The following is a 27,755-nucleotide window of genomic DNA, read 5'->3' on the forward strand; positions in this document are numbered from 1 at the left end:
AGAAAGGAAAGACTTGGAATTAGGAATCCATTTTTATTATCTAAATGCCCTCATCTGAGAGAAAAACCTCAAACATACATTCTGAGTTTGGGAGAGTTGCCAGGCCCTATCTCTAAGGTTTGGGTTAGAATTCTGGGGTTCCCAGTTTTACATTGAGACCCCAGACTTTAAAGTGTGTAAAGGTGGGGCGCCTGGCTGGTAGAGCATGTGACTCGATCTCGGGGTTGTGAATTTGAATCCCACGTTGGGTGTTTAGATTACTTAAAAATATAATCTTTTAAAAAATAATAATAGGGGCGCCTGGGTGGTTCAGTCGGTTAAGCGGCTGCCTTCAGCTCAGGTCATGATCCTGGGGTCCTGGGATCGAGCCCCAGGTCCAGCTCCCTGCTCAGTGGAGAGCCTGCTTCTCCCTCTCCTTCTGCCTGCCACTCTGCCTACTTGTGCTCTCTATCTGTTGAATAAATAAATAAAATCTTTAAAAAAAAAAAAATAATAATAAAGTTTGTAAAGGTGATTTAAGAATGTTTGCTACACCCCATATAGGTGTATAGCTTTGCCTAGAATGGGGCTGCAACTCGGATTTGTTTTACTGATATCATCCCATTTTCTTCCCTCCCTATCTCCAGTTATGTTGTGGTAGGAATTTGAGATAGGGCATCTTCAGGATGATGTGGACATAGTTTTATCCCTTCAACTTCAAAGTTGCACCAAGTGGTTGCTGAATGATTGGAAAGTTGAACCTGTGTCTGACTTAGCCTGGAAACTCCAGGCTTTGATAAAATGCTCATTCTTTTAAACAGTGTCCTTTAAGGGTAACCCTTTCGGGTCCTCTCCCTCCTCAAGAGCTTTGTACTGTGACTTTTCTGTTGCTCAATAAACCTTGCTTTGCTGCCCTCCAAAAAAAAAAAATAATAATAATAATAATAAAACAGTGTCCTAATTTAGTTTGCGAAATAACTCCTAAAAGTAATGAAATATTTGTAAGAAGGAAGGAAATGAGGCTCAGGGAGATTTTGCAGGCCTATGGGGTGGCTAGAGAGAAGATGGCAGATATGAGAAAAACACGTTCTATTTAAATTTTGGCCAGAAAACTTGATAAATGTTTGGCGTAGAAAAAATCTAGGTTTGTAGCCTGAAATAAATCATATAATAGTCCTGACAGGCTCTTTCTGCCTCATTCTCCTTGAAAGGAGGAAATTGGAATTCATATTTATTCAAAATAGTTGATTCACCATCTTGAAGTGGTTTTTAAAAAGTCCAAAATTGTGGATAGTCGGCTTTAGTAAAATATTTTGCCGGCTGTTGGTTACTTGAACATTCCTAAAATAATGGTAAATGAAAATAAGATAGACTGTTTTTAGGTAGCAGTGGTCTTTCCTAAAGTTCTATTAACTGTCCTTCCTGAATGCAGATAGGTCTATTTATCTAGGAGAGATTATTACTGTGTCAGTCTATGTGTATGTACACATATATGTGTTGTACAGGGGCTTCCCTTCTCCCCGACCCTTTCAGAGTTGATGGCTTTGTCCCTGATTGTTCAGTATAATAGTTTGCAGATTCACTAAGAGAGCCTGTGTAGTAATGCTTGCTTTATTTTTTTTTTCTCTTCCACTCTTGTTTTATTTTTACTTTTTTTTTCTTTGTGATGTGACATTTTCAGCTGATGTATTGAAAGCAAATCCTTCTAATTTGGGAGCCCAGATCACAAGAGTGAGTTTTTCTACTAGTGTCTTTAGCTGTATATCTTTTTTGTGTGTGTCTTTTCACCCTTTTCCCCCTCCCAATTCAAAAGTATTCAAAACACATTTCATAAATATTAGATAAGAAACTTCCTCTGTCTGTTGAACATCATGCCTTTCCACAAAGCAATGTCCACTTTATATTGGGCCAAATTCCTTTTCCTAATGCTATTATAAAAGTGTAGGCTAATGTATGTGTTTTGTTTTGGTTTGTTTTCTATATTATCTAGTGTGTTGGATTTTAGTTCTGTCTTCATTGCAGATATGTCTGGACTTTGTCACCAGTGTGTCATAGCACTGTTCCTTTTTGGTTGTTGTTTTACTTTGTGTTAAGGAAAATTATATAGTAGTTTCTGAGAATGAAAAACCCATTCTTTTATCAGGATTTTAAGTAATAAATTCTTTGACTTACCTCTGTTCTCCCTCCTCATCCCCTGGATGTTCCTCTGAGGGCCATGAAGGAATGAAAGAGCTATACATATTACTCTCTCATTTCAGCAGACTGACCAGCTGCAAGTGGTCAGACTGGTGAGCTCTGAACATGCGAGCATTGGAAGATGGTTTGTTTGATAGTCACAGGAAAACTGTTCATGCTGAAAAGAAATCATAGCACCTTTTTATGGTGAAATAAAAGTTTTCTATTTGTTATTTTGATTCAAATAACCTCCCATGTAAGCTGTACATTGCTTTTTAAGATCTTACACCTGGGTAATTTTTTGTACTAGCCTAACCCCTTTCTGTTCTCTTTGGCTTGTGTTATTACAGTTTATCTCATGTTCTGTTTGTCTAGTTTTACATCCTGGAGGAGCAGGTGATTAAATAGTCCCTTTTCTTTCCTCCTAGTGTTTTAAGATTTGCTTGTTGCTTCTGAAATCATTTAATTTTGCCCCATAAAGCAAATGGTATGCTGTCCTGATTAGAAATGCAGGTACTCCAAGTGTTTTATCCAAAGTAATCAGCCATTGTGTTTTCAGTTACTGTAAGAATATAACAGTGTGTTCTATGCTAGCAGTGTAACCACTGATTGACGTAAATATTCTAAAGGCCTTGTTTTCAGGAACCCCAAGTTATTTCAAATCACCCACCCTCTATTCCCTTTTTTTTTGTTACCCCAGAGATTGAAAGATCTTAAACAGAGAGAGTTTGCTCGAAATGTGTCTTCAAGATCCCGCAAAGATGAGAAGAAACAGGAAAAAGCCCTTCGGCGGCTCCATGAATTGGCAGAGCAAAGGAAACAAGCTGAATGGTGAGGATATTTTCTCTCAGAGGGTTCTACAGATAGTTTTAATCCTTAAATTTAAGAATTATAATCCTTATTAGTAAATCTTTCAAACTGAAAGCCTATCTGTTATTACAGTATAATATACTGATTTTATGAATATATACTTCTGAGTTCATATCCTATCTGTGTGATTTTAGCTATCTAAGCTCTATGCCTCAGTGTCCTTATCTGTAAGATGGGAGATGATAATAATTTACTTCTTGCAGTCGTTTTGAGGAGTGATTATCTTTACATCAGAAGTGCCTTAGGGGCGCCTGGGTGGCTCAATCGTTAAGTGTCTGCCTTCGGCTCAGGTCATGATCCCAGGGTCCTGGGATTGAGCCCCGCATCGGGCTCCCTGCTCAGTGGGAAGCCGGCTTCTCCCTCTCCCACTCCCCCTGCTTGTGTTCCCTCTCTCGCTGTGTCTCTCTCTGTCAAATAAATAAGTAAAATCTTTAAAAAAAAAAAAAAGTGCCTTATAAAAGAGTGCCATAGAAGATGCTCAGTAAATCAATAAATTATATAAATATTATTGTTTCCATTCTCCAACCTGTGTTTTATAGAAAAGCACATATATTACAGTATTCTATTTTATAACTAAACAGTACTGGGGCAGAGACTCAAGTGTTGTAACTTCCTTTTAAGTACTATACAGTCCGTACTAATCACTGAAACCTAGGGAATTCTATCCATTTATTACTCTGCAGTTTCCCGCGTTCTTGAGTGTTCTTTTTAATCTTCCTTCATGATTCTTGATGATTATCAATTTGGGGGCTGGTATTTAGCCTTAGGTGGAATTTACCCCACCTAGGGCTGAATTTCTAAGCAACTAGACTTTGGGGACCCAGTCTTTGAGCATCTGAGGATTCATGACGTATGTGCCTCGATCAGAAAGACTTAGGCCCCCATGTTTGTTTTTAATGGCTGGCCAGGACCAAAGGAAGGAACTGGTTATAGTGGAAAGAGAAACTATGATTGTGGCTTTCAAAAGTTCACAGCCAAGCTGGGGCCACAGTTTCCAAGTTCCTGGACTTACTAAGTTCATTTTTGTTTCAGGATCCTTTTTTTTACCTATTTACTTCTCTAGCATTTTGGAGGAAGAAGGAAGGGAGAGAACACATAGTATGAGTTTTGAAACAGAATTAACCAGTGAGCTCTAATGTTGAGTTAAGCTGCCTGTAAACTGGTTCTGATTCCTTCTTTGGCAGCTTTTTGTATCATAACACATTCCTCTTGGGCATTTTGCAAGGGTACCTATTCTAAAAGTATATACCAGGTCACTTTCTAATTTGGGACATATTTTAATACATGTTTTTCTTCAGAGCTGACTTGTAGTTCTCAGTTTTATAAGTAAGCAGTTAAAAGATGACCAAGTAATCTCTTGGGAGAAGAAGAGGTTTTGACCCATCATCAGGTATTTCATGGTCCCAGAATTAATGCATGACCCCATACTAAGTGTTATTAAAGCAATTGACATGGCAAAGACTAAGCAAAAGAACAAAATAAGATCTGTTTTTCTTCAATTTGAGGGTCTTTTTGCCGTGGGGTAGGTTTTGTGACACAGTGTAAGTGTCTCTTGCTATCTAAATCTTTTGGGTTCCTATCTTCCATTAGCAAGAGTCTAGATAACAAGGGATAACCACATTATCCAAATATATTTAGTCTCTGAGTTTAGGACAGCTAGTAGCTAAGGATCAGATAAAAAGGCTTCATCCAAACAGATATCTAATTCTCCTCACTTCTTGAATTTGGCTTGAAAAATACCTCAAGTGGATAGTCCACACACTGAAAAAATTTCAGACATGAAATGAGTTTAAAACACTGGCTTTGAGGCTCCTCCGTGCTCCTGTTTTCAGAGCTGGGAAAGCTTTTGATAGCATCATGATCATTATACAGAAGGCCCAGAAATTACCACAAAACCAAAGCAAATGCTTTGATGTGGTGCCCAAGAAATAGGCACAGACTCTTAGTTTCTGAAACAGACATACTAACCACAGAGTACCATGGAGTAGCATGGTGGAGGTTTCTGACTATGCTAAACTCAGAAAATAATCCACATTTTTTTTTTTTAAAGACTATTTATTTGTTTGACAGAGAAAGTGAGAGAGGGAACACAAGCAGAGGGAGTGGGAGAGGGAGAAGCAGGCTCTCTGCTGAGCAGGGAGCCCGATGTGGGGCTCGATCCCGGGACCCTGGGATCATGACCTGAGCCGAAGACAGACGCTTAACGACTGAGCCATCCAGGTGCCCCGAAAATATCCACATTTTAAAAAATAAAATTTGAAAATATGGAGGAAATTAGAGGGTTTTGTTTTTTTTTTTTAGCTGAGTGAAATACGACCTTTGTGAATAGATGTTCAACCATATGTTTGATGGCATTCTGATGGGTAGGATGTTTCAGTAAGAAAGAAGAACAGGGGTGCCTGGCTGGCTCAGTTGGAAGAGCACGCGACGCTTGATCCTCATGGTTGTGAGTTCAAGCCCTACGTTGGGTATAGAGATTACCTAAATAAATAAACTTAAAAAAATACAGTATGGGGCATGTTTACTAGGTGGTGACAAAAGAGTATTTGAACTGTGTGATATAGCTTCACTTTTTAAATTTTAGACGCTTAGGAAGAAATGGTAGTAACTGGCTGGTGCTGGGAATACGGCTAATTAGTAGATGAACAAAATGAGACTTTGCCTAAACTCACAGAGCAAGTTCTCTTTTTAGCACAGGGCTAGGAAACGACCACCACTTAGTGTCTTTGAGGCCACCTGCAATGAGTGATGGAACATGAGAGAGAAGTGTTGGACAAGAAGTATGAAATGTACCCCTAAACTTTTTTTGTTTTCCATTTTCCTAAACCGTTGTGTAGTGCACCTGGAAGTGGTCCCATGTTCAGACCAACCACGGTGGCTGTAGATGAAGAAGGCGGAGATGATGATAAGGATGAAGCAGCTGCAAGCGGTGGCACAAGCACTGCTGCCTCCTGCGGCCCGGGGTCTGAGTTCCCCACAGATAAAGGAGGCCCTTTCAGTGCAGTACAGATGACTAGTACCCCTGGACTGGCACAGGCCCCTGGCTTAGCCTCCCAAGGCATCAGCTTTGGCATTAAGAATAATCTAGGGACTCCACTGCAAAAATTGGGAGTGTCATTTTCCTTTGCCAAGAAGGCTCCTGTCAAACTCGAATCAATAGCATCAGTTTTCAAGGACCATGCAGAGGAAGGGACCTCTGAAGATGGAACGAAAGCTGATGAGAAGGGTTCTGACCAAGGCCTGCAGAAGATGGGAGACTCTGACGGTAACAGTAATCTTGATGGTAAAAAAGAAGATGAAGACCCTCAGGATGGAGGGTCCCTTGCCTCAACATTATCCAAGTTAAAAAGAATGAAGCGAGAAGAAGGAGCTGGAGCTGCAGAACCAGAGTATTACCACTACATTCCCCCAGCACACTGCAAAGTAAAACCAAATTTCCCCTTCCTACTCTTTATGAGAGCCAGTGAACAAATGGAAGGTGATACTAGTGTACACCCAAAGAACGCCCTAGAGAGCAAAAAAAGCAGTTCTCCCAAGCCTAAAGGCTGTATCAAGGTGGCAGCAAGCCAAGGAGCAGAGAAGACCATTGATGAAGTCTGCGAGCAACAGACGGAAACCAGTGTCACAGAGCCCTCAGAGCCTGGAAGCAAGGCTGAGACAAAGAAGGCCTCAGGAGGGGATGTAAGTGAGCAGAATGTAGAGAGTCCAGGTCAGAAGGTTACAGAGAACCAAATGTGTGAGTCTAACCCTTCTAAAGAAACCTCTCAGATCACCCCAGCAGGGAAAGAAAGCCAGGAGGGACCCAAACATCCTACTGGTCCCTTCTTTCCGGTTTTGAGCAAAGATGAAAGCACTGCCCTCCAGTGGCCATCAGAACTCTTAATTTTTACCAAGGCAGAACCCTCCATTTCATACAGTTGTAACCCTTTATACTTTGACTTCAAACTTTCAAGGAACAAAGATGCCAGAGCTAAAGGGACGGAAAAACCAAAGGATACAGGAGGCTCCTCAAAGGACCATCTCCAAGGCCTTGATGCTGGTGAGCCAAATAAAAGCAAGGAGGGGGGAGAGAATGTAGAACATTCCTCAGGAGGCAGAATGGACGCACCTGCTTCAGGGCCGGCCTGTAGCAGTCTGAACAAGCCGGAACCTGGAGGCAGCCACGGGTCAGAGACAGAGGACACAGGGAGGAGCCTTCCCAGCAAGAAAGAACGATCTGGGAAGTCCCACCGACACAAAAAGAAAAAGAAGCACAAAAAATCAAGCAAACACAAAAGGAAACACAAGGCTGATCCAGAGGAGAAAAGCTCTAAGACAGAGTCTGGGGAGAAGTCTAAGAAGCGCAAGAAACGGAAACGAAAAAAGAATAAGTCATCAGCTCCAGCAGATTCTGAACGGGGACCCAAACCAGAACCCCCTGGGAGTGGTAGCCCTGCACCACCCAGACGGCGGCGGCGAGCTCAAGATGCTTCCCAGCGGAGGCCCCTCCCGGCTGAAGAAGGGGGCAGTGGCAAGAAGGATGAAGGAGGGGGCGGGGGCGACTCCCAGGATCATGGTGGCAGGAAACACAGAGGTGAGCCTCTAACTTCATCCTGCCAGCGAAGAGCTAGCGCCAAACGGAGCAGCCGGGCCAGCCATCGGAGTCGCCCCAGCAGCGGAGAGGAGGACAGTGATGATGCTTCGTCGCATCGGCTGCACCAGAAGTCTCCGTCCCAGTACAGCGAGGAGGAGGAAGAGGAGGAAGACTCAGGCAGCGAGCATTCCCGGAGCCGCTCCCGCTCGGGCCGGCGCCATTCCTCACACCGTTCCTCCCGGCGCTCTTACTCAAGTAGCTCGGACGCTTCTTCAGACCGGAGCTGCTACAGCCGACAGCGCAGCTACTCCGATGACAGCTACAGTGACTACAGCGACCGGTCTCGCAGGCACTCCAAGCGCTCCCATGACTCTGACGACTCCGACTACGCCGGCTCCAAGCACCGGTCCAAACGGCACAAATACTCGTCTTCGGACGACGACTACAGCCTCAGCTGCAGCCCGTCCCGAAGCCGCTCTCGGAGTCACAGCAGGGGGCGCTCGCGGTCGCGGGGCCGCAGCCGCAGCAGCAGTTGCAGCCGCAGCCGGAGCCAGCGCCGAAGCCGCAGCACCACGGCCCACAGCTGGCAGCGGAGCCGAAGCTACAGCCGAGACCGCAGCCGCAGCACCAGGAGCCCTTCCCAGAGATCGGGTTCCAGGAAGGGCTCATGGGGTCACGAGAGCCCCGAGGAGAGGCGTTCCGGCCGTCGAGACTTCATCCGCTCGAAAATCTACCGCTCCCAGTCTCCCCACTATTTCCGAGCAGGCCGGGGAGAAGGTCCTGGCAAGAAGGAGGACAGCAGAGGAGACGATGGTAAAGGGACGGGCCCACCCTCCCAGAACAGCAGTGTTGGCGCAGGACGGGGGTCAGAAGGTGACTGCAGCCCGGAAGACAAAAACTCCGTCACTGCCAAGCTGCTACTGGAGAAGATCCAGTCAAGGAAAGTGGAGAGGAAAGCCAGTGTGAGTGAGGAGGTGCTGGCCACCCCTAATAAAGCCGGGCTCAAGCTCAAGGACCCCCCACAAGGTTACTTTGGGCCCAAGCTCCCCCCATCTCTTGGCAATAAGCCTGTCCTTCCACTGATAGGGAAGCTCCCAGCTACCCGAAAGCCCAACACCAAGAAATGTGAAGAGTCTGGCTTAGAAAGGGGAGAAGAGCAAGAACAGTCAGAGACAGAAGAAGGGCCTCCGGGGAGTAGTGATGCCCCATTTGGACATCAGTTCCCTTCCGAGGAAACAGCTGGCCCCTTATCAGACCCACCCCCAGAAGAGCCAAAGTCTGAAGAAGCTACTGCTGATCACCCTGTGGCTCCACTAGGCACCCCAGTGCACTCTGACTGCTATCCTGGGGACCCCGCCGTCTCCCATAACTACCTCCCTGACCCCAGCGACGGGGACACCCTAGAGTCCTTGGATAGTGGCAGTCAGCCAGGCCCTGTGGAATCCAGCTTGCTGCCTGTAGCGCCAGACCTTGAGCACTTCCCCAGTTACGCACCTCCCAGTGGGGATCCTAGCATTGAGTCGGCTGATGGGGCTGAGGATGCTTCCCTGGCCCCCCTGGAGAGCCAGCCCATCACCTTCACCCCCGAGGAGATGGAGAAGTACAGCAAGCTCCAGCAGGCCGCACAGCAACACATCCAGCAGCAGCTTCTGGCCAAGCAAGTAAAGGCCTTTCCAGCCTCGGCCGCCCTGGCCCCAGCCGCTCCAGCCCTGCAGCCCATCCACATTCAGCAGCCAGCCACGGCCTCTGCCACCTCGATCACAACTGTTCAGCACGCCATCCTGCAACATCATGCGGCAGCAGCTGCCGCTGCTATTGGAATTCACCCCCATCCTCATCCCCAGCCACTCGCCCAAGTACATCATATTCCCCAGCCCCACCTAACCCCCATTTCCTTGTCCCACCTCACTCATTCAATCATCCCTGGCCACCCTGCCACCTTTCTCGCTAGCCATCCCATCCATATCATTCCTGCCTCAGCCATTCATCCTGGGCCCTTCACCTTCCATCCTGTCCCACATGCTGCCCTCTACCCTACCCTGCTTGCTCCACGGCCTGCTGCAGCAGCTGCCACTGCCCTCCACCTCCACCCACTACTTCACCCCATCTTCTCAGGTCAGGACCTGCAGCACCCGCCTAGCCATGGCACATGATTTGGGGGATGGGAGCCCAAGAAGGGCCAGGGAAGGTGACCTGTATATCTTCCCTCAGGGGTGTTGAGCCATTAATACCAGCAAGTACAAGCTGGGATGGGCAGTGTCTGAGAGCCAAAGAATCAAGTTTTGGCTTGCAGGGGTGGTTTTAGATTTGAGGTTTGCTTTGGGTTTTACTATCAGGGATTTTTTTTCCCCCTCCCCCCTTTCTGTTTGTCCCTTCCTCTCCTGTGTTTCCAAGCTAGGGAACACCAGTAAGTGCTCCTCACCCCTCTGCAGCAACATCTCCAAACTCTCGAGTTTGGATACTCCTCTCCTCCCTCTCTCTACTTTTTATCCTCTGCTCTTCCCTTCTGTAAATTGTAAAACATTTTCTTCCTCTCTGGCCGGCGGTTTGTCCATCTGGTCCTGCCCTCTCAGTGTCTTTGACCATCCCTTGGTGACCTTCTTGCTATCCCGGGTGAGGTGGAAAGGGAGTCTGACCTGGATCCAGATGCTACTCAGGCTGTATTCAATCCACTTCCCACACAGAGCCACACACTTGGCCCTGTTGTCCTCATGTCCCTCATCCCAGAAGAGATATCTGCATATCCCAGAAAAGAAGATCCCATCATGAATAGAAGCTATGCGGAACATAAAGTCGCCCGTGTGCTTCCCCGGAGAGGAGCTCATGTGTCTGAAGGGTGTATTTTCTTCTGTCATGTTAATGTTTCCTTCTTAATTTATAGGATTTTTTTTAAATGTAAAAAATTGCACTGAACTCTATAAACGTAAATGCTGCTTTTTGTAGCTCATATAAAAAAAGGTTCCATATTTGTAGTATACTGCAATAATATTTTTTACATCCAGCTCTTTAAGTGATCCTTGTTCTGGTGGCTTTGTGTAAATATGTTTGCCCTAGTTGAATTAAGAAACTTCAAAGGTTATAAAATGAAAACAAAAAATAAAGTATCTGTTTTCTGCTAGATGCAAAAATGACTAAGCATGTATATTTTATCAAGCTCATGTATTTTTTGAAGTTATGAACTATAAAAATGTTAAAAAAAAGGAACATTGTTTAACATTTTTTGCTGGGACAAAATGTTTAGTTCATTTGCAGTAAGTGGTGCCCCCAGCACTGGGATTTTTGAACTAATGGGCAGCAGTCAGCTGGGGGTGTCAGAGGGATCCTCAGTTACATTTCCCATCATCTGTTATACAGAGAAACAGGAGGGCCCACAGAGGAGGAAGGAGAGATTCGAGAGCTTTATTCTCTGGAAGCAGTGAGATTCAGAGTGATTTTCCAGGGGGTTTCCTGGGTGCCTTGTTCCAGGCAGTCCATTTGCCTTCCTAGTACTTAGCCCCCTCTGACAATTTTTTTTTTTTAATGTGCCTTTTGGGATGGCTAGAAACTGAAGTAGAAGTAGACTTGAGGATGATAGAGTTGGGACAGTGTCTTCCTTCTCATGTGGGGAGGTGAGCACACTTACAGATACTGCAGATTCTTTTGCTTCACAGTTTCCATGCCTTCTGCCCAGCTTAGTTTAAGCAGTGAAGACTTTTTTTTTTCCCTTTTCTCCCATGACACCTACCAGAGGAAGTACCACCTCAGTTCCTCTTCCTCCTCTTGCCTTTCACCTGGGCTCTCAGACCGAATTAACATACTGACCCATTTATATTGCAGGTCTCATCTTTGGTGTAGTTAGCATTTCCCTACCTATTCCTGTGGCTAGAATTGTTTGGGTGGTCACTGGACAGGAAGAAACAAACCCTACTTACTTGGGCCAAGGCTCTATATTCTGCCTTTCTTCTTAGATTCCCAAAAGAAAAGGGGGTTTGAGTTTATGAGAAGCAAGTGCTGGGCTAACAAGGCTCTTGACTGAGCCTCCTGCCTGTTCAGTGCTCCTCATCTGATGCAGAAGCATCACTTTTGATAGCTAGCACTGGAAAAATGAAATCATCTGTTTGAAGTGAAGGGACTCATTTTTCTTTGCTTTCAGCCCATGTAAATATTTAAATAATACAGTATTAACATCTTTGTGCTGCTTCCCATTAGCTTGTAGATTGAGCCATACTCTGGCTGCCTCTCTACCTTCCTGGGGGCAGTTTTCTTTAACTTTCAGAATAGTGATTTTAAAACTTAAAAAAAAAAAAAGGAAAAACAAAATAACCTATCCTTACTTACAAGCATTACAGATTGTATTTAACTTTATCACATATGATAGAGATATATATGCTGTAAAATTAGGGAAAGGAACTTTCTAATAAACCAATGATTTGTGGAAACTTGGCAGTCTGTTGTGATTGTTGCCCCATCCATTCAAGCTGGGAAGGGATGGAGTTACGGGCTATAAATAACATTTTGTGAAGTGATCAGGGGATAGATTCTTGTGCACGAGTTGCTTATGATGTTTGGAATTGAGCTTCTCAAGACAGGCTGCCCAAGTAGAGGGGGGAAATTGTGCTGTAGAAGGAAATAATCGTGGTTAATTTTCTTTCGGTCTTAAGTGGATGTCTTGGAATGTGCACCTCCTTTCCACTCTCCCACAAGAATTTTCTTCTGTGTCTACTTTTTTCCTCAGTTTAGATATATATATAATCTGTGTGGTAGAATGTATGGCACGTAGGTGCTCACTAAATGGGTTTGGAATTTCTGGCTTTGACTTTTAGGATTTGGGATGAACTTCAGGGTGATGGGATTACAAGTCATCTGCCTGGCCTTTGCCTTCCAGATGGAGTTTTGTATACCCGACCAGTCTTCACTTATTCTCCTTAACCTTTTAATACTACACTGCAGTGTGTGAGAGCTACCTGGTAAAAGGAAATGTGCTCTAATTGTTAAAGCAGATAAAAGCCTCTATCTACTCTTCTGTTTCAAAAAAAAAAAAAAAATCACAAAAGCAGAGAAAGTTTAGCATCAAAAGCTAACCATAGATTTACAGTGATAAGGTTTCCTCTCTCCCTCAGCCTTTCAGGAAGGAGTAGTACAATGTCTCTTTCTTTCCTGTTCTCTCATACAGCTCCCCTTGACGAAAGAGAAGCTGTTCAATTTGAACCTTGGGTTGGATGCTGAGATCTGCCTATTTTCCTAAAATAGCAAAATCCCTGCCCAGAAAGAAGGCATGTTAGGAAATGAAAGTGACTTTCTGAGCAGGCAGGGTGCAGTGAAAGAGGCAGACTGGCCTATAGAGAGTGCTGTTAGGGGGGCATGTGCAGGTGTTTTGATTCCAGTAAGGGTTCTTTCAACTACCTGCTCCAGCCACCTGTGCTGGCAACATGGACATGCTCCCTCTCCTACACCCTTGATGACTAAATCGGGCCTTGTCAACCATTTCCATTATTTGCCAGAAATACCTTCACCTCCCCTTTATCAGCTCATGTCTGAATTATTGTAGCATTTTCCTGGCTGGGCTCACCAGAATCTAATTCCCTATCCCATGTAAGCTTACTGGCTTTTCAGAGTCTGGGTGTGATTCATTTTATATTTACTCCTCAGTAAAACTGTAAGCTCAGAGAGGACGAGAACTGATTCTTATATTTCCTTTTTTTTTTTTTAAGTCCTTTAGAGTGTTTTACATAGAGTTGAACACATAGTAAACATTTTGACTATATTTAAACATGAACAAAAAAAAATACAGGACTAAACAAGGATTTAGCAAGGAAGCATCAAAGATGATAAAGGATTTTTATATATCCTCCACCTAGCTCAGTGCCACATAGAAATTCAATAATTATTTTTTTTAATTTTTTTTTAAGATTTTATTTATTTGACAAGGAGGGAGAGAGCAAGTACAAGCAGGGGGAGTGGCAGAGGGAGAGGGAGAAGCAGGCTTCCTGCTGAGCAGGGAGCCCAACTCTCAGGGCTTGATCCCAGGACCCTGGGATCATGACCTGAGCTGAAGGCAGACGCTTATCCGACTGAGCCACCCAGGTGCTCCAGAAATTCAATGATTAGCAACTTAATGAAGTTTTAACAAAACTTTGGATTCACTGAGGAATTCTAGGACTGAAGGTTGATGGGATGGGAAAGTGGGACCAATGTATCAACACTCCTCTTTCTACTCTCCCAGAAGGGAGATCAACCCAGCTCTGGCTCCAAAGGAACACCCGTGAGAAACCGAACTCTCGAATACCAAACTTCTCTCGCTTCCCAAATCTGATCCTTCTAATTCCAATTTTAGCTGATGGTACCACTGTCCTACCAGCCAGCCAGGCAACAAAGCTTTGAATTACTTTGACACCTCCCTACCACATCCAGTTACTAATCTAGTAAGGGATAGGATTTTGAGCTGTGTGCTGAGATGGTGAATTAGGGGAACGGAGGAGCTGAACGGACTCCGGGATGGCACAGGATAGCTGGGCAGGAGGTGCCTGGGTAGCCCAGTCGGTTAGGTGGCCGCCTTCGGCTCAGGTCATGATCCCGGGGTCCTGGGATCGAGCCCCGTGTTGGGCTCCCTGCTCAACGGAAGCCTGCTTCTCCCTTTGCCTCTGCTGGCTCTTGCTGTCTCAAAATCTTAAAAAAAAAAAAAAAAGGAGGGGCGCCTGGGTGGCTCAGTCGTTAAGCCTCTGCCTTCCACTCAGGTCGTGATCCCAGGGTCCTGGGATCAAGCCCCACATCGGGCTCCCTGCTCAACAGAAGCCTGTTTCTCCCTCTCCCACTCCCCCTGCTTGTGTTCCCTCTCTCTGTCAAATAAATACATTTTTAAAATCTTAAAAAAAAAAAAGGATAGCTGGGCAGGATAAGACGGTGGTTAAGTTTGGTTAGAAAATATAGAGTAAAAGGAGGATGTGGCGGTCTTCCTTTACCCTGAGCAGATCTCTTGAATTTCCTTCCTGAGAACCTGCTTTTTTGGGGAAGACCTGCAGTGCCAGTAAGACTTGGCATTCCTCTTCTTGTCATCCAGAGAAAATTACCTTGCCTTTCTGCTCAAAACTATTCTCATTCCACTGTGACTCCATGTTTGCATCTTCCATCCTCAGTGCATGCTCCCATTCAGTCCGTCTGTCAGCAATGCCTACTAGGTGTTGGGCTTTTGGCTAGGCCCTGGGGCCACAGAAAGGAGACTTGCTCTCAAGGGAGTCATGGACACAATCATGTCCATGAATGGACCATGACTAAACAGTGTGATCACTGCTGTGCCCACGTGTGTCAACTCCAGAGTGCCAGCCTGAGGAATCGAGGGAGGCTTCCCCTAGGCAATGACCCCACTAGAATCAAGTCTTGATTGGACAAGAGCTCTGTCACCCAAGAAAGAGTGAGGGTCTGCCTTCAACTGAACTCCTGGTATATAGTCCCAGAGCCTGTGAACCACAATACCCTGGACTCCACTGTATCCCCACTTCCTTTCCCCTTCACCAGCACCAGCTGCATTGCTGTGACCACACTAAGACTTGGCCTGAGATGGAGGGAGAGTGAAGCAGCTTGCTACACCAATATGGCTGACCAAGACCCTGGAAGGAGGAAGTGGGTAAGTGCCTTATCCAAAAGGATATAGCAGCCTCAAGTCTTATCAGGGGGACAGCAGCTTCCTTCCTCCTTCCTCCACCTCTGACCAAGTCACAGTGGGCCACAGCAATGCAGGCAGCGGTGAGGTTGGGACGAAGAGCTGTAAAACGGCTAGAGTGGAGGTGTACGGACCAGTTCATGGTTATGCTACCCCAAGCAGAAAGGAATGGTGACTTAGACTAGCATGGTGGGAGTGGAAATGTGAAGATTCAGGAGACATAGTTGAGAGGCAGAACCAACAGGACTTGGTGATAAACTACTCTTAGGGAAAGGGAGGAGTCATGGCTTTCAGTCATTAGCATCCACCCCCGGGGTGGCCTCACCCCCTTTCTGGCAATCCAAGAAACCATATGGCTTTTTCCTCTGCCTGCTGCTCAGCAAGTGGGTTCCAGTTTGATAAGAAAAGCCTTCCTGTGGTGGAGACTGAAAGGAAGAGGAAGGAGCTCACCCATTCCTGCCTAGGAGGTTGTGGGAGAAGGAAGATGGCCAGAGCTGTGTGTCCACTTCATGCCCTCTGGCTTCTGGAGTGGGTGCAGCTGCTCTTGGGACCTGGTGCCTTCCCTCCAGCCTGGGCCTTGAACCTGGACCCAGTGCAACTCACCTTGTACACAGGCCCCAATGGCAGCCACTTTGGGTTTTCACTGGACTTCTACAAGGACAACCATGGGAGGTGAGCCTGGGGTGAAGTTTGGGTGTTGGGAGAGAGGATTCCCCACCATCACCACTTCTGTGAACCTCAAGCTCCCCATTTGCTATAGAGGTTGAGCAAAGAGACTTTTAGGCTCTATTCAGAACGAGTTCTTTTTAGGAATACTGGCAGAACTAGCTCAGGTAAGGGTGTCAGGGAGGGGCACAAATGGGAAGGTGGACACCAAAACTACAGCAAGAACAAAGGGAAGATAAAAGTTGATGCCTTATTTTTTCCCTCAAGGATCAGTTGTATGACCCACTCCACCTTGGTCTCCTCCAAATACAGAGAGGAGCACATGTCTGAAATTGACTTGCAAAACTGTCTACCCACTCCCACCTTGCTTTTCTACTCCATGCCTCTCATCCCCATCAAAATTACAGATATTTGAAAAGAAACAATAGAGCATTAATGGCTGGGATTAGTCAGCTGCGAAATCAGACTTCCAAGATGAGAGTCCTGGTTCCTTCTCTTTATAGTAACTACCCTGCACCAGGGACTTACTGTGGTAGCGCTGTGATGCCCACCCCTGGGGATGGCAGGCAGCCCTCAAGTATCTGACTCTTGGGGGATTTCTCTGCTGAAGAGTCACCTCCCCCAAAGTCCCCTTTCCAAGGTGGCCTACAACCAGCGACTGATCAATGAGGAGTGTGGAGGGAGGAGAGAGGCGTGAGGGTGTGACGTTCTCACCTCAACTTGGGACGGCTCTGAAGGGTCCTTCTAGCTCCAGAGCTCCCAGGCTGTTGGCCCATGGCTGTCATTGGGCCTGAATCTGCACCATACTCCTTTCTCTGCCCACTCCTGCTCCTTTCCCTTTCTTTTTTTTTTTTTTTTTTTATTTGTTTATTTGACAGAGAGAGACACAGTGAGAGAGGGAACACAAGCAGGGGGAGTGGGAGAGGGAGAAGCAGGCTCCCCACGGAGCAGGGAGCCCGATGCGGGGCTCGATCCCAGGACCCTGGGATCACGACCTAAGCCAAAGGCAGACGCTTAATGACTGAGCTACCCAGGCGCGCCCCCCTTTTTTTTTTAAGATTTTATTTATTTGTCAGAGAGAGGGAGGGAGAGAGCGCACAAGCAGGGGGTGCGGCAGAGGGAGAAGCCGGCTCTCTGCTGAGAAGGAGACGTGGGGCTCGATCCCAGGACATGACCTGAGCTGAAGGCAGACACTTAACTGACTGAGCCACCCAGGCGCCCCTTTCCCTTTCTTTCTACAGATATTGGCCTCATAGGCATTACTTAAACATCCTGCGAGCTAAAAGAAAAGAAAATTACAGCATTTTTTTGAGTACTTGTTATATGTTACTTGGTTGGCACCGTGCAAAAATGTCTCTCATACATTGATTTCATTTACTTCTGACATTGGTTGGTATTGTCCCCAATTTATATATGGTAGAACTATGATTTGAACCTAGATCTACTAAGGTCCTCAGTGAAATCAGTACCCTCACTTTAGAGGTGCTCAGTAGCTTCCCTAATTCTTCGCCATTAAAACTAGCTCTCAGGAAGGTATCTGGTAACAATCTTAAGTTCTAGGGAGCATGTCAACCCCTGACTTTTGGTGTGGGGCACAAGGGTGAGGGATATGGAGTGTGGATGGTGTGCAGAGCTTAGGAGGTCTTTCTCAGCAAGGATGACAAACTCCTCATATTTAAATCAAACCAAATGGTTATAGTACCAGCTTTACCCTTAACTTGCTAGACTACTTTAGGCACGTGGCTTCCCCACTGGGAGACAGTTTCATTGCCCATAAAATGAGAAAGCTGGCCTCCATGGTCTGTGATGTCTCATTGAGGGAAGATGATCCAGTGCCCTCCAAGGCACACAGCTCTTCTGGGTAGTGCTCTCAGCGCAGGCGCCGGGCCATGTGGTACCTCGGGATCCGCACCGCGCTCACCCAGCTTTCCTACGCAGAGTGGCCATCGTGGCGGGAGCCCCGCGAACCCTGGGCCCCAGCCAGGAGGAGACAGGCGGCGTGTTCCTGTGCCCCTGGAGGGCCGAGGGCAGCCAGTGCACCTTGCTGCCCTTCCACCTCAGTGAGTCCAGCGCAAGGAGGGAAAAGGGGGGGGGGGCTACAGGGATCGTGGACGGCTGGGCTTCAGCGCCCCACCCTTCTTGTGCCCTCCAGATGATGAGACCCGACACGTAGGCTCCCACACCTTCCAAACCTTCAAGGCCCGGCAAGGACTGGGGGCGTCGGTCGTCAGCTGGAACGACAACATTGTGGTGGGCGCCGCGGAACGGGGCACAGAGAGCAGTCGGGGGCAGGGACACGTGGAGGGGGGCAACGCCGAGTCCCGCCGGTTCCCCACTCTCCTGTGGCCCTGCTCCAGGCCTGCGCCCCCTGGCAGCACTGGAACGCCCTAGAAAAGACCGAAGAGGCTGAGAAGACGCCCGTAGGTGGCTGCTTCGTGGCTCAGCTCCAGAACGGCCACCGCGCAGAGTACTCGCCCTGTCGGGCTAACACCATGAGCCAGGTTTACGTGAAAAACGGCTTTAGTGAGTTCCACTCTCCGTTTTGTCTCCGCCCACTCACGGCGCCTTAGCTCCGCCCTCAACCTAATTACCCACCTCCACCCCCCGCCGGGCGCCCCCTAGGCCTACTCTCAGTCTGGCATCTCCGGTGGCCCAACTCCTTGGCCCAGCTCCTAGACCCGCCCCGGCCCAGCTCCTAACCCCGCCCCGGCCCAGCTCCTAGCCCCGCCCCGGCCCAGCTCCTAGACCCGCCCCGGCCCAGCTCCTAGACCCGCCCCGGCCCAGCTCCTAGACCCGCCCCGGCCCAGCTCCTAGACCCGCCGCGGCCCAGGCCCCAGTGCACGCTCCTCGATCGGCCCCTTCGCTGACCCCGCCCCCTTCCCCCTCCAGGAGACGACCGGCGCTACTGCGAAGCGGGCTTCAGCTCCGTGGTTACTCAGGCGAGCAGGGAGCCTAAGCGGCGTGGGGGCGGCTCCCAAACAGGGCTCCCTCTCACTTCCAGGGCTTCCCTTTCAGGCTGGAGAGCTGGTGCTTGGGGCCCCTGGCGGCTATTTTTTCTTAGGTACCTGCCCATCTGTACACCTCCCTCCCTTCTCTGGGCCTGGGGAGACCCCAGGAGTCTCGGCCCCCACACCCGCTGTCTCTTGCGCCCTAGGTCTCCTGGCGCGGGCTCCCATTACCAGTATCGTCTCGAGTTACCGCCCAGGCACCCTCTTGTGGCACGTGCCCAACCAGAGCTTCACCTTCGACTACAGCAAGCCAGAGTACTACGACGGCTACCGGGGTAACCCTGGCGCCTCCCTTCTAGGCTTCCCCGCACTCTATCACCGCCCACTCCGTGCCGCAGCGCCATCCCCAGCTGGCCAACCTCAGCACCTAAGGCGCCTCCGCGCTCGGCTCCCACAGCTTCCCCGCCACCGCCCCACTCCCATATGCCCCAGCTTATCTTTCGCACCCTGGATTAGCTGCGCAGCCTAAGGCAGGTCTTGGCCTCAGTTTTCCCATCTCCACAATGCAGGGTTTGGACTGGGTGGTCTCTGAGTCCCCTTCTTCCTCGCCCTTGGCCCTCTCCCTGCTTCGCCCTCCCAGAAAGATTAATTCGTGCTGTGTCTTCAGGGTACTCGGTGGCCGTGGGAGAGTTCGACGGGGATCTCAGTACTACAGGCAAGAAATCCATTTAGGGACAAAGGTTGGGGAGCCCAGCCCGGGGAGGAGCACTTCAAGCCCCGCACCGAAATCTCCTCTGGGTTGCAGAATGGCGGGTGGGAGGGGGGTAGGTTCGAAGGACCTCATTCACTGGGGTCCGGCTCTCCCCAGAGTATGTCCTCGGTGCCCCCACCTGGAGCTGGACCCTGGGAGCGGTGAGTGCCCTGTCCCGCCACCGGGCATCCCAAAGCCCCCGACCCCACTCCTCAGCCTCACAAGCCCCCTAAACCTCCTTCCCTTTCTCACCCGAGACGGGAGGCTGTCCTGGGGAGCAAGAATGACGCGCTCCTGTGCGTTCTCCGTGCAGGTGGAAATTTTGAACTCGTACCACCAGACGCTGCACAAGCTGCATGGAGAGCAGGTGGAGGCCCGCCCCAGTGGGGGTGGCCGACGCTGGGGAATTGGAACCCTAGAATATTCCACGGGGTGTGTGGGGGGGCGATGTGTAAGAGAGGGTGCTGGCCTGGGGGCGGGAATTAAGTACGCCTCGTCTTCCTGCAGATGGCTTCATATTTTGGACACTCGGTGACCGTCACTGATGTCAACGGAGATGGGTGAGGGGCGCCCCATCCCTACCAGTTTGGGTCCCCAGTCACCAGAGGGGTTGACTGCTCTCGGTCTCCTCCTTTCCTCGCCCACTCCCACCTGACGATCACCGAGGGGAGCGGGAGGGTGAGAATGGAATGGGCGAGATTTGGCCCAGGCCCACCGCATCCCCCTAGCCCACCCCACCGCACTGCCCGTCTGGCCTGCAGGAGGCACGACCTGCTGGTGGGCGCCCCACTGTACATGGAGAGCCGCGCTGACCGCAAACTGGCCGAGGTGGGGCGCGTGTACTTGTTCCTGCAGCCTCGAGGTCACCACGTGCTGGGCGTCCCCAGCCTCCTGCTGACCGGCACTCAGCTCTACGGGCGATTCGGCTCGGCCATCGCACCCCTGGGCGACCTCGACCGGGATGGCTACAACGGTAAGGGAAGAGAGGAGCCCCACTTGCTGCAGAGTGGTTAACAGCCACAACAAAGACCACAGATTTGACCGGAGGGCAGCGGGAGCCGGGGAAGGGGGCTTTTCGGGAGAAGAGTTGAAAGAGACCACTTAGGATTTGTTTGCATTCGTCCAGGCAAGAGATGGTGACCACCTGGGTGTGGATTTTGGCAGTGTAGTTAGAGATGGGGTGATTTCACAGATATTCAGTACCTGGACTATTAGGACTCGATGGGTGCTGGATGTGGAGCTAAGAGAGAGCAAGGAGTTGAGGGGGTGCTGGTGCCTTTGCTGCCTGGAGTTCAGGCCAAGTATCGGGCCTGGGGAGGGGAGGGCAGGGGCGGAGATCAGCAGTTCAGCTCTGGGCCTGTTTGACCTTGAAGGGCTTGGGAGCGTTAGGCAGACATCCAGAGAACAGTTGTGTGTGCCTTCCCCACTGGCACCAGAGAGTTCCGAGTGGGAGACAGGGGCTTGGGGAGGGTGGATGAGGCCCCGGGCACCTGTGAAGTGAGAAGAGGCATGGGACAAAGCCCTGGGGAGCTAGAGCGTTTAGCGGAAGTGAGTCTAGAAAGGAGACAGGAGTGTCCAGAGAAGTAGAAGGGAAACCAGGAGATCTCACGGCCCAGAACTGAAAGCAAGAGAATGCTCTGAGCAGGAGGAAGGGGGTCAGTGGTTCCAGATGCTGCCTAAAGACATCATTAGATGGGGCTGGAGAAGTCTCCATGGGCTTTAGCAAGAAGGAGGTCATTGGTGACAGTGAGAAGAAACCGATTCAGGGCTGGGTAGGCACAGAAGTCAGAATGCCACGGGGCAGGGTAAGAATGGAAGTGAAGAACTGGAGGCAGCCAGTGTAGACCGCTCCTTCAACCAGTTTGTGAAAGGACAAAAAGAAGAAAGAAAAAAGAAAAGATTCCTGAAAGATGAATGTCAAGAGAAGGTGATTCTTATTTCAAAGCATATGGAGTAGGTTGAAGGTGGCGGAAATGATCTTGTGGGGAAACAGGGTGGTGAGGGAAGTGAGCCAGAGGAGTGTCCCTGTGATGCTCCTCGGAGAAGCCTGGGCTGGGATATTTAGCCTGGTGGCAGATTAGGAGTTGGGGAAAGAGGGTTCGGATTTATAGCACAAGAGTTGGGCTGCTTCTCTTTGTGAAGGAGGTAGGGGGCTGGGAGCTTGAAGAAAGTTTGAAATAGGTGCTGAGCAGAGTGGGAGAGGGGGCTGAGCAGAACCCCCTCGGGACCACTGGGCACCGCCTTGATCCATCCCTAGTTTAGATGGGCGGTCAGGAATCCCTGGGGCCCCATCTGCTGAGGTCTGGCCAGGCTTGCTAAGGACTGGCGATGGGGTAAGATGGCAGAGGATCTGACCAGGGTGATCGAATGGTCAGAAATAAGCAAAGAAAGGAAGATGCTAAAGATCAGGAGGGAGGGGAGGCCCAGAGCCTGGGGATGAGACTGGTCAGGGTGGACTTATTTGGATGAATTCCATGTAACTCAATCAGAAAAATCAATAGATTTTTTTAAAGGAAAAAAGGTGCATAGAAAACAAAGTCAGAAGACAAAGGAAAGAGAGTTGCAACATATATATAAAAGATCTTATTGCTGTCACATGTAAAGAACTCTTACAGGGCGCCTGGGTGGCTCAGTCGTTAAGCGTCTGCCTTTGGCTCAGGTCATGATCCCAGGGTCCTGGGATCGAGTCCCACATCGGGCTCCCTGCTCGGCAAGAAGCCTGCTTATCCCTCTCCCATTCCCCCTGCTTGTGTTCCTGCTCTCGCTATCTCTCTCTCTGTCAAATAAATAAATAAAATCTTTAAAAAAAAAAAAAAAAGAACTCTTATAAAGTAATAAGTTTATGATGATTAACAAATACATTTTCAAGAGTGATCTTAAAAGTTATTAGTGATGACAAGCCCATAGTGTGGCTCTGAGTTTGCATGGTGGAATTGAAGGCGGGAGCCTGGGTGGCTCAGTTGGTTAAGGGTCTGACTCTTGATTTTGGCTCAGGTCATGATCTCAGGGTTATAGGATGGAGCCCCAAGTTGGGCTCCGTGCTGGGCGTGGAGCTTGCTTGGGATTCTCTCTCTCCCTCTCCCTCTGCCCCTCCTGCTCGCACATGCATGCGCATTCTCTCTCTCTCTAAAATAAATAAAATCTTTAAAAAAAAGAGAGAGAGAGAAAGAAAGAAATGGGATGAAGTTCCCTAGGGGAAAAGGGGGCCACTACTTAATAGGTCTTGGTTATTTAATCTTCTGGGACTCAGTTTTTTCATCTAAAATGGGAATAATAATGCCTAATTTTCAGGATTAAATGAAATTATGTCAATATATTTTCCTCAATAGATACCAAGGGCTGCTACTGTTTTTATAATCATCCTACTTGGCGGGTCTCTCTTGTACTCAGCTGTAAACTCCTGGAGGGCAGGGCAGGTGCCTCCTTGACGCTGACTCTTGTATCCCGCTGCTGATCCCCTGGGGCCTCCTGGGAGAGGGAGCTCGGGGCCACCGGGATAACAAACAGAAATTGGAGAAAATGATAGCAAACAGCCCCTCCCCTTCTGTTGCTCCTTCCAGATGTTGCAGTGGCCGCCCCATACGGAGGTCCCAGTGGTCGGGGCCAAGTGCTGGTGTTCCTGGGGCAGAGCGAGGGGCTGAGCTCCCGCCCCTCCCAGGTCCTGGACAGCCCCTTCCCAGCAGGCTCTGGCTTCGGCTTCTCCCTGCGAGGTGCCGCAGACATCGATGACAATGGATACCCAGGTGCCCCTGGAATGCATCCAGCTAGCCAAGAAGGGCTCTTGGGCATTAGCTGGAGATGCTGAAGGACACAGTCAGGGGCCTGTGCCCCACTGAGTGTTCTGACCCGTCTGGGAGGCTGGGAGGCCAGGGGAGGCCAGGTCGAAACCCCAGGAGGGGAAATGGTGTGGGAAACCCCGAGAAAGCTGAGGTGAGGACCCCATGCCTCCTCTAACGGCTGATTATGACCCCTCCAATATCTGTAGACCTCCTGGTGGGAGCTTATGGGGCCAATAAGGTGGCTGTGTACAGGTAAGTGCCGGCTCCAGGGGCGTGGTGGGGGACGGTCCGCACCATCAGAGGATACTGGGCCAGGGGGGCCCACAATGGCAAGCCTCCCCCCATGCCGCCAGAGCTCAGCCAGTGGTGATGGCCAATGTCCAGCTGCTGGTACAAGATTCACTGAATCCTGCTGTGAAGAATTGTGTCCTGCCCCAGACCCAGGCGCGCGTGAGCTGGTGAGGAGACAGAGGGCATGGGCTGGACAGGGTCTGGGACCTTGAGGGGCCCTAGCTCCTGAGCCCAACTCCTATCTTTGCAGCTTTAACATACAGATGTGTGTAGGAGCCACTGGGCACAACATTCCTCAGCAGCTGCGTGAGTGTCGTCATGGGGACAGAGGGCGGTGGGTCTGGCTCCCCTGGAGGCTGGCCAGGGAGACCTTGACCCTCCCTGCTTCCCTTGCCAGCCCTAAACGCCGAGCTGCAGCTGGACCGGCAGAAGCCCCGCCAGGGCCGGCGGGTGCTATTGCTGAATTCGCAACTGGCGGGCACCACGCTGCATCTGGACCTGGGCGGGAGGCGCAGCCCCATCTGCCACACCACCGTGGCCTTCCTCCGAGTACACCCAGGCTGGGGATGGGAAGGGCTGGGTGTGCAATCCTGTTCCTCCAGCCCTGGGGCATGGGCTGGATGCTGCGGGTACGAGGGTGGTCAGTGGGACATGTACGGCCGGGTGCATGGTCTGACTCTTGTCCCCTCCCTAGGACGAGGCCGACTTCCGGGACAAGCTGAGCCCCATTGTGCTCAGCTTCAATGTGTCCTTGCAACCCAGGAAGGATGGAGTAGCCCCTGCTGTCGTGCTTCATGGAGACACCCATGTCCAGGAGCAGGTGGGGGTGGATGGGAACAGACAAAGGAGGTGCAGGACCCCTGCCAGAAAGTCAGGGTTAGGGTTAGTGTCCAGGTCCTAATGGGAACCCCAAAACCTTGATGTCACCTCTCATCTTTGATGTCACTCTAAACCTTAATGAAAACCCCCAAAATTCAAAATTCCTTAAACCCTGATTTAAGCCCCACGTGTTGTTGACGTCACCTGTAAACTCTGACAAACCCATAAATCCTGATGTCACCGTCCTGACATCATCCCAAACCCTGATGCAGACCCCGAAGCCGTGATGTCAGCTCCAAACTCCTTTTCATTCTCAGACCTTCTAATTCCCTAAGTCCTCATGTGACCCTCCCCCCAAACTTCACATGTCCCCAACTCACCCGCACACCTTGATGTGCCTCTTCTAGACCCGAATCATCCTGGACTGTGGGGAAGATGACCTGTGTGTGCCCCAGCTCCAGCTCACCGCCAACGTGTGAGGAGGCCGCCCGCCCCATGACAGCCCTTCTCCACCTGATACTCTGTCCTCACTCCCCTCCCAGGTCCTGGGCCTGGGCCCGGCCTCCTCCGCTTTACTGCTTTCTCCCCACAGGATGGGCTCCCCCCTCCTCATTGGAGCCGATAATGTGCTGGAGCTGCAGATGGATGCAGCCAATGAGGGCGAGGGGGCCTACGAAGCAGAGCTGGCCGTGCACCTGCCCCTAGGCGCCCACTACATGCGGGCCGTCAGCAACATCGAGGTGAGGCCCCACCTTGGGGGCATTCCCAGGGACCTGGGAGGTACAAGAGCCCTGCCTCTCATTTTCCACCTGAGAGCCCCCGCTTCTCTTAGGCGTTGCTTGTAAAAACTGTGATTTGATTTTTTTTTTTTTTTTTTAATTTGGAAAAGGTGTTCTTGCTAATAGCATAAAATCCGAGGACTATTCTAAAACCCAAACCAAGGGGCGCCTGGGTGGCTCAGTTGGTTAGGCATCTGCCTTCGGCTCAGGTCATGATCCCAGGGTCCTGGGATCGAGCCCCGCATCGGGCTCTCTGCTCCGCAGGAAGCCTGCTTCTCCCTCTCCCTCTCCCCCTGCTTGTGTTCCCTCTCTCGCTGTGTCTCTCTCTGTCAAATAAATAAAATCTTTAAAAAAAAAAAAAAAGAAAATAATAAGGTGCCCCCGGGATACGTAAAGGAGAATGTGACATCCCTCAAACTCCCACCCTGAGAAGCCCCCCTCTCCACCCTGGCACACAAGTCCCTTGCAGACTTTCCAAGGGAGTTTGCATGTATATGGGATACTCCAACCATCTGCTTTCTTGAAACTACCTCCCTGAAGGGCTTTGAGAGACTCATCTGTAACCAGAAGAAGGAGAATGAGACCAAGATGGTGCTGTGTGAGCTGGGCAACCCCATGAAGAGGAATGCCCGGGTGAGGCCCCAAGGCGTGGGTGCTGGGTCCGCTCCACCAGGGGCTCAGACACAGCCGAGTTTTAGGGGCTGGCTTTGGAGTCCTGTAGCTCTGGGCTAGAATCCTGGTCCTCACACTCCCTGTGTTCTTGGCTGAGTGGCTTTCCCTCTCTCAGTGGGCTTCTGAGATAGTGGGACAGGGCTGCCCAGAGTGGGCATCTGGGCCGTGACTTCGGCCCTCCCTGTCTCTCAGATAGGAATCACAATGTTGGTGAGTGTGGAGAACCTGGAAGAGGCTGGGGAACGTGTGTCCTTCTGGCTACAGATCAGAAGGTACTGGACTGGGGAACATTCCTACCCACCTCCCTTCCCCTGGCTGATCCTGATGCAGACACCCTCAGATGCCCTCCTTCCAAAAGGATCTTCTGGGATGCCCACTCTTCAGACTTCCCCGTTCCCTTTCTTCCCCAGAGCCTTGTGTCTGGGTCTTGGAGCCCTAGAAGAAGGTCTTTCCCAGGTCTAACTTCAGTGTGGCGAGCTGTTTGTGGAGTTAGCGCTTCCCGACCCCTCTGAAATTCTGGCCCTGCCCCAGAGAGTTCTGATGTCCACTGGGCTCGTGTCCCTGACCTGCTTCTCCTTATCCGCTCCCCTCCAGCAAGAACAGCCAGAATCCGAACAGCGAGGCTGTGCTGCTGGATGTCCCAGTCCGGGCAGAGGCCCACGTGGAGCTGCGAGGGTGAGCCCAGGGGTGGATCAGGGAGATGGCAGGCAGAACCCTCAGCTTCAGAGGGCTTTGGAGGAACCCCTACAGGCGAGTCAACTGATCAACCTCACCCAGAGGGATTCGGGCCCCACAGGAACTCCTTTCCAGCCTCCCTGGTGGTGGTGGCCGAAGAAGACAACAGGGAGAACAGCTCCGACATCTGGGGCCCCAAAGTGGAGCACACCTATGAGGTATGAAGGGCCTTCTGGGACCCAGGCTGGGGGGGGGCAGGGACCCAGGAGTTACGCGGTGGGTGCTGAGCCACCTAACATCCGGCCACCCACTCGCCAGCTCCACAACAATGGCCCTGGCACTGTAAGTGGCCTCCGCCTCAGCCTCTGCCTCCCTGGCCAGTCCCAGCCTTCTGACCTGCTCTACATCCTGGACATACAGCCCCAGGGGGGGCTTCAGTGCTCCCCCCAGCCCACTCCTAACCCCTACAAGGTGAGAGCCTGGCTGGAAGAAAGGGTTGTGGGTAGGGCCCCAGCCCATCAACCAGGGCCCCTCTGGGAGTGAGGGGGGATGAGTGGAGCTTGGACCCACTGCTTCTTTGCCTCCCCAGCTGAACTGGAGGCTGCTGACCCCCAGCCCCTCCCCCACCTCCCCCGGGCATCACAAGCGGGAGCGCAGACAGGCGTCCCTGCCAGGGTCCAACCAGCCAGCCAGGCTTCAGGATCCAGTTCTCCTGGTGAGCAGGCTCCATGGTCTCCAGCTGGGGTCTCCCTGGGGCACAGGGGACAGAGGCTCTGAGAGGCAGGGAGAGGGACCAGCAATGTGATGTGGGCCTTGGGTGGACCACGTTGGTCCCAAGGAATGCTCCAGGTGAGTATGAAGGCTGGGGCTGGTCTTGTGTCTGGGGCCGGGTGGGGGTCCTTGAATCTTCAGAGGTTCCCAGGACATTAAAGAAAATGAAGACAGGGCGCCTGGGTGGCTCAGTTGGTTAAGCGACTGCCTTCGGCTCAGGTCATGATCCTGGAGTCCCGGGATCGAGTCCCGCATCGGGCTCCCTGCTCGGCAGGGAGCCTGCTTCTCCCTCTGACCCTCCCCCCTCTCATGTGCTTTCTCTCTCTCTCATTCTCTCTGTCTCAAATAAATAAATAAAATCTTTAAAAAAA

The 27,755-nt window shown here is 50.3% G+C and overlaps 2 protein-coding genes across 4 annotated transcripts in view; both read left to right on the forward strand.

Moving 5' to 3' along the window:
- GPATCH8 (G-patch domain containing 8) overlaps nucleotides 1–12,015 on the forward strand; it is a 114,102-nt gene extending 102,087 nt beyond the window's left edge. For all 3 annotated transcript variants that reach the window (XM_081804852.1, XM_081804854.1, XM_081804853.1), the window contains 2 exons: nucleotides 2,855–2,985; nucleotides 5,862–12,015. In XM_081804852.1, coding sequence (XP_081660978.1) covers nucleotides 2,855–2,985; nucleotides 5,862–9,750 — 4,020 coding nt within the window. In that variant the 3' untranslated portion in view covers nucleotides 9,751–12,015. The remainder of the gene's footprint in view (nucleotides 1–2,854; nucleotides 2,986–5,861) is intronic.
- A 3,629-nt stretch (nucleotides 12,016–15,644) lies between these two features.
- ITGA2B (integrin subunit alpha 2b) lies at nucleotides 15,645–27,486 on the forward strand. The gene is made up of 26 exons (XM_081804855.1): nucleotides 15,645–15,905; nucleotides 17,838–17,959; nucleotides 18,052–18,149; nucleotides 18,257–18,422; nucleotides 18,789–18,838; nucleotides 18,915–18,960; nucleotides 19,054–19,182; nucleotides 19,515–19,562; nucleotides 19,716–19,759; nucleotides 19,912–19,965; nucleotides 20,106–20,158; nucleotides 20,360–20,571; nucleotides 23,159–23,341; nucleotides 23,584–23,629; nucleotides 23,731–23,835; nucleotides 23,919–23,974; nucleotides 24,066–24,217; nucleotides 24,363–24,488; nucleotides 24,895–24,962; nucleotides 25,080–25,227; nucleotides 25,807–25,899; nucleotides 26,131–26,210; nucleotides 26,533–26,613; nucleotides 26,735–26,831; nucleotides 26,932–27,084; nucleotides 27,203–27,486. The coding sequence occupies exons 1-26, from the start codon at nucleotides 15,718–15,720 to the stop codon at nucleotides 27,416–27,418; spliced, it is 2,814 nt and encodes a 937-aa protein (XP_081660981.1). The 5' UTR covers nucleotides 15,645–15,717; the 3' UTR covers nucleotides 27,419–27,486.
- The last annotated feature ends 269 nt before the right edge of the window (nucleotides 27,487–27,755 follow it).

Source organism: Leptonychotes weddellii, chromosome 15 (genome assembly GCF_054177405.1).
Source record: "Leptonychotes weddellii isolate Sample4059 chromosome 15, ASM5417740v2, whole genome shotgun sequence".
In the NCBI taxonomy this organism is placed as follows: Eukaryota; Metazoa; Chordata; class Mammalia; order Carnivora; family Phocidae; genus Leptonychotes; species Leptonychotes weddellii.